This window comes from Neoarius graeffei, chromosome 26, assembly GCF_027579695.1.
Source record: "Neoarius graeffei isolate fNeoGra1 chromosome 26, fNeoGra1.pri, whole genome shotgun sequence".
NCBI lineage: Eukaryota > Metazoa > Chordata > Actinopteri > Siluriformes > Ariidae > Neoarius > Neoarius graeffei.
In genome coordinates, this window is record NC_083594.1 from 22,865,470 (window position 1) to 22,884,035 (window position 18,566).

The 18,566-nt window shown below is 40.4% G+C and overlaps 1 protein-coding gene across 1 annotated transcript in view; it reads left to right on the forward strand.

Annotated features, from left to right (window-relative positions):
* The window catches only part of syn2b (synapsin IIb), a 194,748-nt gene that overhangs the window by 130,223 nt on the left and 45,959 nt on the right, over window positions 1–18,566 (forward strand). The window contains exons 3-4 of the mRNA XM_060910893.1: window positions 10,835–10,926; window positions 18,399–18,555. Coding sequence (XP_060766876.1) covers window positions 10,835–10,926; window positions 18,399–18,555 — 249 coding nt within the window. The remainder of the gene's footprint in view (window positions 1–10,834; window positions 10,927–18,398; window positions 18,556–18,566) is intronic.

The following is an 18,566-nucleotide window of genomic DNA, read 5'->3' on the forward strand; positions in this document are numbered from 1 at the left end:
CCCTAATATAGGAGCCTTGTTGCTTTAAAATAGAAGCATTTATATCAGCATGGTGGTTTAAAAAAAAAAAAATCACAAGATGAGTGTATGTTTGTGACTAAAAGGGTATTTTTTGCCAAATCAATGGTAAATTGTGTCTGTTAGCTTGTTATTTAATCTGAATGGGCAGTTGGTGCCCCAAAGTTACATTAATATTTCCACCTGGAAATTTGCATATATTCAAAGAATAGCTACATACCTGCTTAAATTACTTTTCTGGGTGCACCATACAGATTATGCAAATCACCTGCATGCAGTACAAAACCTATGAGGCAGGAGTTTTTCAACAGTGTTTATACCACCGAAGAAGGAAATATAGTTTTTTTTCTTTGCTGTCAAATGTAATATGCTGGAACCTAAAGACAAGAGAGTTTAAAAATGAAAAATAAAAAAAGACTAATATGATAACACACAAATGAAAATATGACCAGCACTGAAATAATAATTGAATAGGAGTCAAGTACAGTGGTACTTGAAAGTTTGTGAACCCTTTAGAATTTTCTATATTTCTGCATAAATATGACCTAAAACATCATCAGATTTTCACACAAGTCCTAAAAGTAGATAAAGAGAACCCAGTTAAACAAATGAGACAAAAATATTATACTTGGTCATTTATTTATTGAGGAACATAATCCAATATTTCATATCTGTGAGTGGCAAAAGTATGTGAACCTCTAGGATTAGCAGTTAATTTGAAGGTGAAATTAGAGTCAGGTGTTTTCAGTCAATGGGATGACAATCAGGTGTGAGTGGGCACCCTGTTTTATTTAAAGAACAGGGGTCTATCAAAGTCTGATCTTCACAACACATGTTTGTGGAAGTGTATCATGGCACGAACAAAGGAGATTTCTGAGGACCTCAGAAAAAGCGTTGTTGATGCTCATCAGGCTGGAAAAGGTTACAAAACCATCTCTAAAGAGTTTGGACTCCACCAATCCACAGTCAGACAGATTGTGTACAAATGGAGGAAATTCAAGACCATTGTTACCCTCCCCTGGAGTGGTCGACCAACAAAGAGCACTCCAAGAGCAAGGTGTGTAATAGTCAGTGAGGTCACAAAGGACCCCAGGGTAACTTCTAAGCAACTGAAGGCCTCTCTCACATTGGCTAATCTTAATGTTCATGAGTCCACCATCAGGAGAACACCGAACAACAATGGTGTGCATGGCAGGGTTGCAAGGAGAAAGCCACTGCTCTCCAAAAAGAACATTGCTGCTCATCTGCAGTTTGCTAAAGATCACGTGGACAAGCCAGAAGGCTATTGCAAAAAAGTTTTGTGAACGGATAAGACCAAAATCAAACTTTTTGGTTTAAATGAGAAGCGTTATGTTTGGAGAAAGGAAAACACTGCATTCCAGCATAAGAACCTTATCCCATCTGTGAAACATGATGGTGGTAGTATCATGGTTTGGGCCTGTTTTGCTACATCTGGGCCAGGACGGCTTGCCATCATTGATGGAACAATGAATTCTGAATTATACCAGCGAATTCTAAAGGAAAATGTCAGGACATCTGTCCATGAACTGAATCTCAAGAGAAGGTGGGTCATGCAGCAAGACAATGACCCTAAGCACACAAGTCGTTCTACCAAAGAATGGTTAAAGAAGAATAAAGTTAATGTTTTGGAATGGCCAAGTCAAAGTCCTGACCTTAATCCAATCAAAATGTTGAAGAAGGACCTGAAGCGAGCAGCTCATGTGAGGAAACCCACCAATATCCCAGAGTTGAAGCTGTTCTGTAAGGAAGAATGGGCTAAAATTCCTCCACGCCGGTGTGCAGGACTGATCAACAGTTACCGGAAACGTTTAGTTGCAGTTATTGCTGCACAAGGGGGTCACACCAGATACTGAAAGCAAAGGTTCGCATACTTTTGCCACTCACAGATATGTAATATTGGCTCATTTTCCTCAATAAATAAATGGCCAAGTATAATATTTTTGTCTCATTTGTTTAACTGGGTTCTCTTTATCTACTTTTAGGACTTGTGTGAAAATCTGATAATGTTTTAGGTCATATTTATGCAGAAATATAGAAAATTCTAAAGGGTTCACAAACTTTCAAGCACCACTGTATATTGCCAATTTAGTATAAATATGGAGGTGATTTTAGGAAATCATGTGCATGCGGATTGGTCAAGAGATTCTGATTATTTCTCAACAATCACCTCCAACATCTCAGCAAAATGGTGGCCAATCACATTGTCACCATAAGTGAGGAAGAATTGCAAATTATGAAAGAAAAAGCTGTTCCTAAAAACATTAAAGATGCTACGATGTTAGGTCTAAAACTATTCAAAGGTAAGGTAGAATTGTGATTTATTTTATCTATTTCAAAACAAAGTATTTTATGTGACTCAGCATAGGTAAGTGACAAGTCTGTGTGCATTACATTTGGATGCCACTTTTGAAGACTGAAATAAATTATTTTTTAAAAATATGATTTAATTTTTTTTTAAACTAATCACAATTATCTGCCTCAGGTGGTTATTATTCTCCAATATTCACCTCACCTTCAGCAAATATTACCTTACATGGCATTTAGCAGACAGTCTTATCCAGAGCGACGTACAACAAGTGCAAAAGTCGGATACACAAAGTGCTGAACTCCTAGACAAGAAAGTTCTAGTGCCAACTGAACAAGTGACAGCAATACCTAGTGTAATTTGCTGTTGAAATACCAATACTCAAACAGCCAAGGAAACAAACCAACCATATGAAGTACAACTAAATAGAGTACTGGAAACGGCTACCCCCAAGCTAGACCATGCACAGCCTGGGTTGGTCTAGAGCAAAATGCAGTTACACCATGGGCAGGAAAGAAGGGGAGAGGTGCAGTCTGAAGAGGTGAGTCTTTAGTCTGCGCTTGAAGGTGGTCAGGGAGTTGGCAGTTCTGAGCTCAATGGGAAGGTCATTCCACCAGTGGGGAACCAGGACAGACAGTAGTCTTGAGCGGGCTGGTCAGGAGCGGAGAGGAGGAGGTGCCAGGCAACAACTAGTAGTGGAGCATAAGGATCTGGCTGGCATATAGGGTCGGATCAGGCTCTGGAGGTATGCTGGCTCTAACCCCTTAAGAGCCTGGTAAGTTAGCAACAATTTCTTAAATTTGATGCAAGCTGTGATAGGTAGCCAGTGCAGATCAGCAAGCAGAGGGGTGACATGGGAAGAACAAGGGAGGTTGTAGACCAGGCAAGCTGCAGCATTCTGGATGAGCTGCAGAAGTCTGATGGCAGAACCTGGAAGGCCAGCAAGGAGAGAGTTACAGTAGTCCAAGTGGAAGAGGATCAGCACTTGGACCAGGAGCTGAGTAGAGTAGGTGGTAAGAAAAGGGCGGATCCTTCAGATGTTGTAGAGAAGGAATCTACACGTCCAGGTCACTGCAGCGATGTTCACTGTGGAGAAGAGTTTCTCATTGAACATGACCCCTAGGTTCTTTGCACTGGGTGAAGGAGACCTAGATATGTCCCCTAGGAAGATGACAATGTCCGGGGTGGAGAGGATGGAGCAGGAATGTATATTACCGATGTCTTGCCTGGGTTGAATTTCAGGTGATGGTTGTCCATCCAGCTCTGGATGTCATGCAGATAAGCAGAGATGTGCTTGGAGATCTGTGTGTCAGAAGGAGGAAAAGAGAGAAACAGTTGGGTGTCATGAGCATAGCAATGATAGGATAAACCATGAGCAGAGATAACTGGGCCAAGAGACTTGGTGTAGAGGGAGAAGAGAAGCGGACCAAGGACTGAACCTTGAGAGAAACCGGTGGTAAGTGGGCATGGTGCTGATATAATTCCAGACCAGGTAACCTGGAAAGAGCGACCAGAGAGGTAGGACTTGAACCAGTCTAGGGCTGTCCCACAGATCCCTAAAGCTGATAAGGATGACAGGAGGATGGAGTGATCAACAGTGTCAAATGCAGTAGAAAGAGCAAGGAGAATCAGAATTACTTGGTAATATTTTAATATGGTAATATTACCAATAACTTGGTAAAATGTCATTAACAAATATTCTAACTGTTATTACCAACAGTTACTCCTACACAGTTGTCTGAACAGCATTTTAGTCTGTAGTACTGTATATCTGTATTCAGTCCTCACTATATTTGTGTAACATGAGTGTTGAATATGGTCCAAGCTGTTTAAAACACCAGTTGTGCACAATACCATACCACCTGGAAACACTGAGTAAATAATAAATGAACATATTTTTGTGACATTAGTCACTTGGGGAGTGGTATGATTTACAGGTATACAGTTAGGCCCATATATATTTGGACACTGACACAAATTTTGTTTTTTTACCTGTTTACTGAAACATATTCAAGTTATAGTTATATAATGGGCAGTTATTTCATGGACAGGTGTGGGCAATTCCTTCGTTATGTCATTCTCAATTAAGCAGATAAAAGACTTGGAGTTGATTTGAGGTGTGGTGCTTGCATTTGGAAGATTTTGCTGTGAAGAAAACATGCGGTCAAAGGAGCTCTCCATGCAGGTGAAACAAGCCATCCTTAAGCTGCGAAAACAGAAAAAACCCACCCGAGAAATTGCTACAATATTAGGAGTGGCAAAATCTACAGTTTGGTACATCCTGAGAAAGAAAGAAAGCACTGGTGAACTAATCAATGCAAAAGGACTTGGACACCCACAGAAGACAACAGTGGTGGATGATCGCAGAATAATTTCCATGGTGAAGAGAAACCCCTTCACAACAGCCAACCAAGTGAACAACACTCTCCAGGAGGTAGGCGTATCAATATCCAAATCTACCATAAAGAGAAGACTGCATGAAAGTAAATACAGAGGGTTCACTGCATGGTGCAAGACACTCAAAAGCCTCAAGAATAAAAAGGCTAGATTGGACTTTGCTAAAAAAAACGTCTAAAAAAGCCAGCACAGTTCTGGAAGAACATTCTTTGGACAGATGAAACCAAGATCAACCTCTACCAGAATGATGGAAAGAAAAAAGTATGGCGAAGGCGTGGTACAGCTCATGATCCAAAGCATACCACATCATCTGTAAAACACGGCGGAGGCAGTGTGATGGCTTGGGCATGCATGGCTGCCAGTGGCACTGGGTCACTAGTGTTTATTGATGATGTGACACAGGACAGAAGCAGCTGGATGAATTCTGAGGTATTCAGAGACATACTGTGTGCTCAAATCCAGCCAAACTGATTGGTTGGCATTTCATAATACAGATGGACAATGACCCAAAACATAAAGCCAAAGCAACCCAGGAGTTTATTCAAGCAAAGAAGTGGAACATTCTTGAATGGCCAAGTCAGTCACCTGATCTCAACCCAATTGAGCATGCATTTCACTTGTTAAAGACTAAACTTCAGACAGAAAGGCCCACAAACAAACAGCAACTGAAAACCGCTGCAGTAAAGGCCTGGCAGAGCATTAAAAAGGAGGAAACACAGCGTCTGGTGATGTCCATGAGTTCAAGACTTCAGGGAGTCATTGCCAACAAAGGGTTTTCAACCAAGTATTAGAAATGAACATTTTATTTACAATTATTTAATTTGTCCAATTACTTTTGAGCCCCTGAAATGAAGGGATTGTGTTTAAAAATCCTTTAGTTCCTCACATTTGTATGCAATCATTTTGTTCAACCCACTGAATTAAAGCTGAAAGTCTGAACTTCAACTGCATCTGAATTGTTTTGTTCAAAATTTATTGTGGTAATGTACAGAACCAAAATTAGAAAAATGTTGTCTCTGTCCAAATATTTATGGACCTAACTGTAACTTCTGCACCAAACAGAAGCAAAATCACAAGACCACTTCTGTATTAATGGAGATTGGATCAAGTGTTTTTAATCTGTGAAGATGCTGCTGTTAGGAAAAAATGTGAATTGTCTAAGGCTACATCCACACGACAATGGCAACGAGATGTTATTTAAAAATATATCGCGTCCAAATGGGCAACAATCAGTAAAATATCAGGTCCATATGACAACGCAACGCTTGCTGAAAACGATGCAATACACATGCCACACCTCTAGGGGCGCTGTAAGACGGTCCCTTCAGAGACACCAGAACAATAGAAGAAGTAAGGACGCATGCGCATAAACTATTATGCGCGAGACTTCATATTAGCCACAAAGTCAGGAAAATCTGTTCGTAAAATTACATTATAATGACCAAATAGAATGAAAAGTATTTTTCCAGTCTCACCTGTGAAAGGTAATCCCATGTGATCTCGTTTGGACGGCAAACCTGTTGGTACAGTTAAACGCAGCTAATTTTTATTCTCCGCTTTGACCTATCCAATATGGCGGCGAGGATGACGTATGATTCTACACAGAAGGCGGCGTCTTTAATGGTCTGGAATAAATTGAATGCTACACGTTGATGGATTAATTTGTTGTTTCTCACCTGTGAAAGGTAATCCCATGTGATCTCGTTTGGACGGTAAACCTGTTGGTACAGTTAAACGCAGCACATGAATCTTTATTCTCCGCTTTGACCTATCCAATATGGCGGCAAGGATGACGTATGATTCTACGCGGAAGGCGGCGTCTTTAATGGTCCGGAATAAATTGAATGCTACACGTTGATGGATTAATTTGCTCTTCTACGCCCTTTTTGAGGAATGTATTGTAGGACTTAAACCAATATCTGAAGAGGTGAGATCGCTCCTTTTTTTCCCTATTTTTGCTGGCGGGATTGACTCTGCCCTAAGGGCAGAGTCTCTCTCTCTCTCACTTTGCACCATTACACAATAAATATTCACAGTGAAAATATTTTGTAAGCGCGTTTCATGAACCAAGTTATAGGATTTGTTGACAACTCGCATCGAGTTCGTTACACTTCTACCCGGCGTGAAGCACTGACAGTCATGTGGTTGTGACGTCATCGTAAACAAATCCGTTCTACTCATCCAGACAACTTCACAACGGCAACGTTGCCAGATCTTTCCACTCTGTAACCCGTTCTCAAAAAGATTGCATTTTGGGGCACCCAAAACGCCAGTGCTGTGTGGACGCCAGGCCTAAACGATAAGCAATTGTATCGGAGTCACCTGAATCCGTTGCCGTGTGGACAGGGCCTAAGCTCCAAGTAAATGCTATGCTTCTCGGACAATCTCTCTTTCTCTTCATAGTGACTGAGCTCATCACTGCAGATACACAGCATAATTATCTCAAACTACAGACAAGAGATGAACTGAAAATGAATTTCTGGTCTTATCGCAAATTATGTCTATGACTGCACTGTATCTCGCTGTAACATGGGAAATAGGGATTAACAAGACACACTAAACTGATTATATGGGAGGGGGAGTCAGGGTGATACACAGCAAGACTTTGAAAGGGTTATGTAATTCTGTAACAAGCTATAATTAAAATGACTAATCTACAGTCACAATGTTTTGCAACTTTGACAGGAAAAACTGATATAACGTGGTTGGTAAAATTATATGTTGGGTAATGACTAATGACCTAGTAGTGGCTTTGCCATATACAGATTTTACTGTATAACAAATTGTGTGAGTAAAATGTGAGAGAGGTTATCTGTTATTGTTTTTTATTATTATTATTATTTTGAGATAGAACATATTTTTTGGCATCATGAATTGAATGATTTGGCTTCTAAAGTAAAGGAGGAGACAGCTGAAGCATTTGGCTTCCCCTCTGGTGGTCCCAGTACAGTCTTGCAGCTGTAATAGCTTGATCTGCATGCCTTCATCCTCATTATTTAGACCAGGCTGCCTCACTAGTATGAATGTAATCCAAATAGGTGGCAAGGCTTTTTATTCTTTTTATTTGAAAGACAGTTTCTTCCTTAACATGATTTGTAGTATTGCCTGGAGAAGCAGGATAATCCTTTTTGCTTGAAATAAAAAAAAAAAAAGCATTATATTTTCTGGATAATGTATCATTGCACGATGACACCAAAAATCAGATGTTTTAAAATTGTTGCATTCTGGAAGATAGGGCTTTTAAGGAACAGAAAACCAGACAGAAGGAGTAAAAAAAAGTTTTGAAATTCAACTTGTCTTTAACACTCTGGATGTTTCCCCCAACATGGGTTCTGTTGTCTCAGTTGCCTGAAAAGTTTATTGCTAACAGATGAATAGTGGTACAATGGGCTTCAGAATTGTATTCTCATAACCTTGTTATGGTTCTTCTCTAATGGGAGTACATCAGCAGGAATTTATCCCCTATTTTTGTGTTGATTTAAATATAAAATGTATGAAGTAGGGAGCGGCACGGTGGTGTAGTGGTTAGTACTGTCGCCTCGCAGCAAGAAGGTTCTGGGTTTGAGCCCAGCCGCCGACTGGGGCCTTTCTCTGTGGAGTTTGCATGTTCTCCCTGTGTTTGTGTGGGTTTCCTCTGGGTGCTCCGGTTTCCCCCACAGTCCAAAGATATGCAGGTTAGGTTAATTGGTGTCTCTAAATTGACCATAGGTGTGAATGTGAGGCCCTGTCCACACGGCAACGGATTCAGGTGAATCCGATACAATTGTTTATTGTTTTGGCCTGGAGTCCACATGGCACCGGCGTTTTGGGTGCCCCAAAACGGAATCTTTTGAGAACGGGTTCCAGAGTGGAAAGATCTGGCAACGGCGCCGTTGCGAAGTCGTCTGGATGAGTAGAACGGATTTGTTTACGATGATGTCACAACCACATGTGCTTCACGCCGGGTAGAAGTGTAACAAACTCGATGCGAGTTGTCAACAAATCCTATAACTTGGTTCATGAAACGCGCTTACAAAATATTTTCACTGTGAATATTTATTGTGTAATGGTGCAAAGTGAGAGAGAGAGAGAGAGAGAGAGAGAATAGCCCTTAGGGCAGAGTCAATCCCGCCAGCAAAAATAGGGAAAAAAGGAGCGATCTCACCTCTTCAGATGTTGGTTTAAGTCCTACAATACATTCCTCAAAAAGGGCGTAGAAGAACAAATTAATCCATCAACGTGTAGCATTCAATTTATTCCGGACCATTAAAGACGCCGCCTTCCGCGTAGAATCATACGTCATCCTCGCCGCCATATTGGATGGGTCAAAGCAGAGAATAAAGATGCCTCATTCATGTGCTGCGTTTAACTGTACCAACAGGTTTACCGTCCAAACGAGATCACATGGGATTACCTTTCACATGTGAGACTGGAAAAATACTTTTCATTGTATTTGGTCATTATAATGTAATTTTACGAACAGATTTTTCTGACTTTGTGGCTAATATGAAGTCTCGCGCATAATAGTTTATGCGCATGCGTCCTTACTTCTATTGTTCTGGTGTCTCCGAAGGGACCGTCTTACAGCGCCCCTAGAGGTGTGGCATGTGTATTGCATCGTTTTCAGCAAGCGTTGCGTTGCCGTATGGACCTGATATTTTACTGATCGTTGCCCATGTGGACGCGATATTTTTTTAAATAACATCTCGTTGCCGTTGTCGTGTGGATGTAGCCTGAGTATGAATGGTTGTTTGCCTCTGTGTGTCAGCCCTGCAATGATTTGGCAGCTTGTCCACCTCTCACCCATAGTCAGCTGGAATAGGCTCCAGCTTGCCCGCGATCCTGCAAAGGATAAGCGGTTATGGATAATGGATGGATGGATGAAGTATCTGTTGGTGGTGTGTGTGTGGGGGGGGCAGTGTGAACATCATGTAGGCACTCCCATCTCTGCCACTTGTACTGCCTATGTGGCACTTTTATGCTGTTTCATCTATGAGACAGCACTCCAAATTTGTCTAAAACACGTTAAGTAAACTAGAAGGACACTCGACAGAGTGTGTACCTCCACCAAGCCACATAACATCAAAATCAAATCACTTGAACCTAGGATAATACTAAAGCTGTACACCAAATTTCATCAAAATCCATTCACTACTTTTTGAGTTACGTTGGGAACAGACAAAAAAGTCCTGGATCCACATACATATCTGGATTTCCATCAAAATTTAATCAATTGTTCCTTGGCCCTTGGCCCATCTTTCCTCCAAATTTCATCAAAATCCATTCACTACATTGAGTTACGTTGGGAACATTCAAGCAAACAAATGGAGGTGAAAACATAACCTCTTCCAACAAAGTTGGCCAAGGTAATTAAACATCAAGTAAATGTTTAAGAAGTATTTATTTTGAAATGATTGATCCTCCACACTATAACTGTGGTTTCTCCCACTCTCCATCCATGTCTGATTCATCCTGTTGATTGGAGTGTCTGCACTTGGGACTCACTTCCTGTTGCTATAGATGGTCCCACATGATTAACCTAAATATTTGTACTTCCCAAAACCAGTTAACACCCAAGTAGTAGATAATCTTACCTGTATGCTAGACTTGTACCTCAGAACTGCTGCTGTAATCATAACTATGGTGCCATGATGTGCATAGTGACTTTATAGTACACTGTAAAAAAATTTCTCTTGTTTTAACTTAAAAGGTAGTAACCAGGTTGCCTTATAATTTTAAGTTCAATGAAATTCATATAGCAAGTTAAATTGATTGCCTCATTGTACTAACTTACTATATGAATTTCAATGTACTCAAAATTTTAAGGCAGCCCAGTTACTAACTTGTTTAAGGTAAAACAACAAATCTTTTACAATGAATACAGTTGTAGAAGTGTAATTATTTCTAATCTCAATTTCTTTTCCTTTTTAAATCTGGTTCTTCTCAAGGGTTCTTTCTTGTGTTGTATCAGGGAGTTTCTCATGCCACTCTTGTCTCTGGCTTGCTTATTAAGATACTAGGTCTACATCCTGATTTCTATAAAGCTGATTTGTGCCAATGTCTATTGTTAAAAGTTCTCAACAAATAAACTGAATTGACTCTATCATATTTCAGGCTGAATTCTCCGAGATCAACCTTGTTGCACATGCAAATGGAACATGCAGCGTGGACATGCAGGTTATTAGGAATGGGACTAAAGTTGTTCGGTAGGTTGGACTAGAACACATATTTAAGTAAATATTTCCAAAATAGCATGTGATAGCTAATGTTTTATGGTTTTGTACATTGAGCAATGAAATTTCAAGCGATCTGAATCTGTCTGTCTACTGTGAAACTGGGAACATGAACATTTACCACATGTGAAAAGATTAGAATTTCCGTTGTACTTCAAGAAAACCACAGCTCAGGTAGTTTCCAGTAACACAAGCCATAAAACCTATTTGGGTTCTACAGCAAGCTAGATAGATAAAGTACAGGAAACCAAAATCACAGCTTACACCACACAGATGACCATGAACCAAAAGTTTTATTCAGTGAAATTTCAGGAAAGGTAAGATAATAATACAGGAAACTTTCCCAGATTGCTTTGCAGAGTTGAGGCAGTCAGGCTTCTCCCATGACCTGAACATGTTCAGGCATGTGTGAAATTCACCTGTGGGTGTTCAGGTGTGTGTGTTCTCTCATGCATTTGTCTGCACTTGTTGAGGGTTGTCTTTACATCACTGATTGTAGCCTTTGGGCATTTAAATATGGAAGGAAATCAAAGTTAATTTTGCAGTGCAGTCTTTCTTAAAGGAAAACTCCACCCTGAATGACTTGAGTCTTTATAATTAACAGTAGGCAAATCAGGTGAAAATTCAAATTCAATCAAAATTGCTTGAAACTGTTCTCACTGAATTCAGAATTGAATGCAAAACATACTTTTTATAGAATTAAAATATGTTTACCCTTTCTTGAGATATTACAAATCAAAAATAAAAAAATGGGTTAATTTTTAGAAAACTGACGTAATATGTATTTGGATAACATGGTCCAAAATGGGCCTCATTAACGAAGGAGATCAAATGTTTTTTCTTAATAACTTATTTTTCAAGATATTTACATGGAAATTGGCAGGCACATCGATAGCTGTACACTGAATACAAAGTTTGAAAAATTAGTAAAAACCAATTATGCAAAGTAGTATTTAATAAGTATTAATTATGCTAATTAGGTAAAACATTAAATCACCACACTCTCTTCAAAGTTTCACCAACTGGCTTTATTTGTGCAACATAAAGCTGATCTTGACTCTCATTTATCCATCACAAAGAAGAAGAAATCAATGTTAATTATAAAATATGCATAAATAAGCACTAAATGTCATTCACATCTACCATTCTCTATCAAAATAAAAAAGTGATAAAAGAATATTTCTAATACCCTCTTTGTGCTCCGTAGGCCTTAGAATTTCTAAGTAGGACCTACTAGTGTTTATATGAAAGAATATAAATTATTATATTATAAAATATATAAATGATGCGTGTTCCACATCAATAAACAATTCCAATTAATTGAAGTGAAATTGACAGTAACTTCTCGTTTTTTAAAATCTCATTCCAACCACTAAGATCTCAATACTTTTCATCAAAACAACTACAGTTATATTCTGAAATAGTTACTTATTGACATGAATCAGTTTGATTTGGAAAAAAAAAGTAGGTAAAGCTATGAAAACTCACCTCAAAGTCTCCCGTGAAACATAACATCAAAACTAGCTGACGGAAAAATTTGCTGAATACTTAATCAGAAACAGTGAGAGCTAGAGAACATCCCTATGAAAGTTATCTGATTGATATTCACAAGTAATCCAGTCAGAAACCGATCATAAGAGAGAGAGCCTGACAGCTTTCCTGTGACTCAAAAAGCATCGGCAGTTTCCCAACATCACAAGAGCATAGTTTTTGCTCTGCTGTACCAACTTTAACCTGCTGTTACTCCCAAAGTACTGAACAGATCTTAATAAGATAAATATCTTTGGAAAGCAGAAGTTATAAGCTTTTTAATGATAGTATTCTAGAAAATATTCAAGAGTTAAGCAATGACAGATTTGGAAATTCAGATGAGCGTCTGCATGCACAATTTTCACAGCACAGCCAGCAAGCTTCTGATACGTCTATTAACATGATCTTCAATGTTGTCCAAGATTTATCTTATAATGAAATTGAGTGTATTTATTTTATTTAAATTTCTTTCATCATATTGATCTGCATTCACTTGAGTTAATGTTTTCCTACATTCGACTACCTGCTAATTGTGGTGTCAGTGAGATGTAGCCCTGGTTTCATCACTACCTGAAGAGAGCAAAAGTCCTGCTTGGTCACCTCCTCATCTGCACACTCTGCTCAAACAGATCAGCTTCCAAAGCTTCAACATTCATACTAATACCACCAACAACCACGTAGCGCTCTCATAGATAGCTAACTAGCTATACAGTGGGGCAAAAAAGTATTTAGTCAGTCACCAATTGTGCAAGTTCTCCCACTTAAAAAGATGAGAAAGGCCTGTAATTTTTCATCATAGGTATACCTCAACTATGAGAGACAAAATGAGAAAAAAAAATCACATTGTCTGATTTTTAAAGAATTTATTTGCAAATTATGGTGGAAAATAAGTATTTGGTCAATAACAAAAGTTCATCTCAATACTTTGTTATATACCCTTTGTTGGCAATGACAGAGGTCAAACGTTTTCTGTAAGTCTTCACAAGGTTTTCACACACCGTTGCTGGTATTTTGGCCCATTCCTCCATGCAGATCTCCTCTAGAGCAGTGATGTTTTGGGGCTGTCACTGGGCAACATGGACTTTCAACTCCCTCCAAAGATTTTCTATGGGGTTGAGATCTGGAGACTGGCTAGGCCACTCCAGGACCTTGAAATGCTTCTTATGAAGCCACTCCTTCGTTGCCCGGGCGGTGTGTTTGGGATCATTGTCATGCTGAAAGACCCAGCCATGTTTCATCTTCAATGCCCTTGCTGATGGAAGGAGGTTTTCACTCAGAATCTCACGATACATGGCCCCATTCATTCTTTCCTTTACACGGATCAGTCGTCCTGGTCCCTTTGCAGAAAAACAGCCCCAAAACATGATGTTTCCACCCCCATACTTCACAGTAGGTATGGTGTTCTTTGGCTGCAACTCAGCATTCTTTCTCCTCCAAACATGACAAGTTGAGTTTTTAGCAAAAAGTTCTATTTTGGTTTCATCTGACCATATGACATTCTCCCAATCCTCTTCTGGATCATCCAAATGCTCTCTAGCAAACTTCAGACGGGCCTGGACATGTACTGGCTTAAGCAGGGGGACATGTCTGGCACTGCAGGATTTGAGTCCCTGGCGGCGTAGTGTGTTACTGATGGTAGCCTTTGTTACTTTGGTCCCAGCTCTCTGCAGGTCATTCACTAGGTCCCCCCGTGTGGTTCTGGGATTTTTGCTCACCGTTCTTGTGATCATTTTGACCCCACGGGGTGAGATCTTGCGTGGAGCCCCAGATCGAGGGAGATTATCAGTGGTCTTGTATGTCTTCCATTTTCTAATAATTGCTCCCACAGTTGATTTCTTCACACCAAGCTGCTTACCTATTGCAGATTCAGTCTTCCCAGCCTGGTGCAGGTCTACAATTTTGTTTCTGGTGTCCTTTGACAGCTCTTTGGTCTTGGCCATAGTGGAGTTTGGAGTGTGACTGTTTGAGGTTGTGGACAGGTGTCTTTTATACTGATAATGAGTTCAAACAGGTGCCATTAATACAGGTAATGAGTAGAGGACAGAGGAGCCTCTTAAAGAAGTTACAGGTCTGTGAGAGCCAGAAATCTTGCTTGTTTGTAGGTGACCAAATACTTATTTTACCGAGGAATTTACCAATTAATTCCTTAAAAATCCTACAATGTGATTTCCTGGATTCTTTCCCCCATTCTGTTTCTCATAGTTGAAGTGTACCTATGATGAAAATTACAGGACTCATCTTTTTAAGTGGGAGAACTTACACAATTGGTGGCTGACTAAATACTTTTTTGCCCCACTGTAGGTCTCTTGGTGTCACTATGTCATATAGCTGCATTGCATTCTGGAACATTAAGCCAAGCACTTGCTGTTCTCACTAATTCTACATCAGACTTCTCATTAATATGACATTGAATGCTGCAAGAAAATGGTAAGAAAAGAAGCTCTTGCTCTTCTGTTTTTAGGAGCTAACAGCCAAACCCTTATGTTTGAGATTGTTGATCATTTTTTTTCTCCTGTTAAACCTCATTGTATTGGTGTTGGAGTCAAGACCACCTAAACCGAGACCAAGTCATGACCAAGACTAGAATACATTGAGACTGAGACAAGACCAAGATTTTGAGGGGTTGAGACTAAGTCAAGACCAAGGCAAAGGCAGGGTGAGATCAAGTCAAGAGCAGAACCAGACCAGGGTGTGTAAAGGGGGTGGGGATCCACATTGTGCATCCAAATGGGCAAATGTTCCATTACTCTGCTGTTGAGCCAGTATCAGGTATGTACTTGCTGTTAAGTGCTTTTGAGTTGGTGTTGACTTATGGTGACCTTATGGTAGTGTTGTAGTCAAGACCACCTAAACTGAGACCAAGTCATGATCAAGACCAAAGTGTATTGAGACCAAGACAAGATGAAAAGTTTAAGGGGTTGAGATCAAGTCAAGACCAGACTGGTGTGTGTGAAGGGGCAGGGAGGGGCAACAGCGATTAACAGTAACAAATTTCAAATTAGTAATGAGTTACGTTATTGGTTGAATTTGAAACAGGAAATTTTACATCCAATCACAGTAATAATATTAACAAATAAATCAGAAAATACACAGGCAATTTAGTGAAATCCCTGCAGTTGTGGTCTTGACCAGTCTTGAAATAAAATCTCAAGTCTCTATGTCTGAGACTGAGACTGTCAGGGCACAGGCACTTACGGATGTAGGTGCAGGGGAGAGCAGGAGGAGCAAACTGTAGACCGAGCCAAAACAGTAGACAAGAAGCATAGCCAAAGAAACGGGCGGAGGTCGGTCAATCGGCAAACTGGATAACATAGACAAGACTAAGAGACGTGGTTGAGGTAAACAAACAAAGGTCGAATACTAGAAGGCAGGCAGAAAGTAAACAGCTTGGTACCGACAGGAAAGAAACACTGAACAATACTTTGCAGTGAGTGAGAGTGGTGTTTATATAGGGTTGTTGATAACGAGGATAATGAGAGACAGGTGCATTTAATAAGCTGAAGACAGAGGGCACTGTGGTTCTTGGGAGTTGTAGTTTGTGGCAGCCATGTTTGAAGGCTGTTTCGAGCTTGTGCTCTCAACGCTGTTACTGACAGAAACAAGACCAAGTAAAAATGCGGTTGATTCTGAGACAAGACCGAGACCTTCAAAAACTGGTCTCGACACCAAGACTGGTCTCAAGTACTACAATGGCCCTTTTCCACTACCCTTTTTCAGCTCACTTCAGCTTGCTTCAGCTCACTTCAGCCCGACACGGCTCGCGTTTCGACTACCTTAGAGCAGTACGACTCAGCTCGCTTCAGCCCTGCTCAGCCCCCAAAACTCGCACGGTTTTGGAGTAGGGCTGAAGCAAGCCAAACCGAGCCGAGTGGGGCTAGGGGCATGAGCAGACACTCCCCTGTGCACTGATTGGTGAGGAGGAGTGTCCTCACATGCCCACACACACCCCGCGAGCACGCTGGGATCTGTAAACACCGTAAACCCGGAAGAAGAATAATTACGAATTACGAGAATTTCTGAAGCCTTATGCACCTCGCCTCATCTATACGCTCTTGCCAGTATCTGTTGGCGTTGTCGGTGACAACAAGCCACAGCACCAAGACCAGCAACACTAACGACTCCATGTTTATTGTTTACTATCCGGGTCGTGAGACTACCGCTTAAAAGATCACTGATGTCACTGTTTGCGCCGGCTAACGACATCACGTGACGTCCACCCACTTTCGCTAACTCCACCCAATGTGTCCACCCACTTCCAGCCAGCACGGTTCAGCGCGGTTGTAGTCGAAATGCAACTGCAACAGCCCCGCTCAGCTCGACTCAGCCCAACTCAGCACGGCACGGCTCAGCCCAACTCAGCCGCGTTGGTAGTGGAAAAGCGGCACAAGACTACTAGCAATGTCCCCCAAATTAGCATTAGAAACACTAAACACATCATAAATATTTCAATATAAACACAAGTAATGCATTCAGCGTGGAGTTTGTCTTTAATATTATCACAAATATTACATGTCACATGTATAACTATTGATGTATGTTTTATTACATTGCATTAAGCACATTTCCGTACTGGTGGCTGCTAAGAAACTAGCACTGCAGAAACACACACACAGGCACAACACATTCTACTAGTGTTCTTTTTGCTTGTGCTTTTTATCAGGCTTCATTGAAATTCTGTGGGCACAGCAGGCTTTCAAATAGGTTCAGTGTTTATTCTTCTTCATCAACATGCACAAAAGAGGAGCCAACACTTTCTTACTGACCTGAGGAGACCGAGCTCACTGTCTTGCTTCCTTGCTCACTTTCCTCCTACTCTCTGACACTCAATATCTCTTTCTCTCTCAGTTGCTTTTCTAATGTATCGTACAGACCATTTTTATTTTCTTGGTCTCACTTTCCTCCCACTTTTCCTATATATACACTCACTGGCCAATTTATTAGGTACACCCATATACCTGCTGTTTTATGCAGTTATCTAATCAGCCAATCCCTTGACAGCAGCACAATACATAAAATCATCCAGGTACAAATCAAGAGCTTCAGTTCATGTTCACTTCAAACATCAGAACAGGAAAAATTGTGATCTCTGTGACTTTCACGGTGGCATGGGTGTTGGTGCCAGATGGACTGGTTTGAGTATTTCAGAAACTGATGATCTCCTGGGGTTTTCACACACAACAGTCTCTAGAGTTTACACAGAATGGTGCCAAAAACAAAAAACATTGAGAGCGCGACAGTTCTGTGGGTGGAAACGCCTTGTTGGGTAGAGAGTTCAGAGGAAAATGGCCAGATTGGTTTGAGTTGCCAGGAAGGACAGAGCAACTCATAGCAACTCTTTACAACCGTGGTGAGCAGAAAAGCATCTCAGTATGCAACAGCAGAAAACCACATTGGGTTCCACTCCTGCCAGCCAAGAACTGGAATCTTAGACTCAAGAGCACGGTCCTATTAAAGTGGCCGGGGAGTGTATGTAGAGTTATTAAATGGTTATTACTTAGGAGTTATTAAGTTACAGAGAGTGCTAGTACAGAAATTGAAGCACATTTAAAATATCAGAATTAGTTTCGGGAGTCCTTATTACAGTCTCTCTCCAAGGCCACTATGCCACATTTATGACATTTATTAAGGTTCAGACATGGTGTGCCTTTCTAGAAGAAGTATTCTTGCATAATATCAATTTTTCTGTTAAAAGGAAAGATCCATTTTTAGAGGAGATGAGCACAAGCATTACAATTTAGATTTTAGGTTTTCATTTGACACTGAAATCAAAATATTATTCAGTGATGACTTGGATTAAATGAGTTATAAAACATACAATGTAGTATTTGATATAAATACATTAACTGAACTCATAAAGGCTGATATTAAAACATTGAATTAGACATAGTACTAATGAAAACAGTGTGTTCCTGCAGATCCTTCAAGCCCGACTTTGTACTGGTCCGACAGCATGCTTTCAGCATGGCCCAGAATGAGGACTTTCGTAATCTGATCATCGGCCTGCAATATGCTGGGATTCCCAGTGTGAATTCACTCGAGTCTATTTACAATCTTTGCGACAAGCCATGGGCGGTGAGTCCATT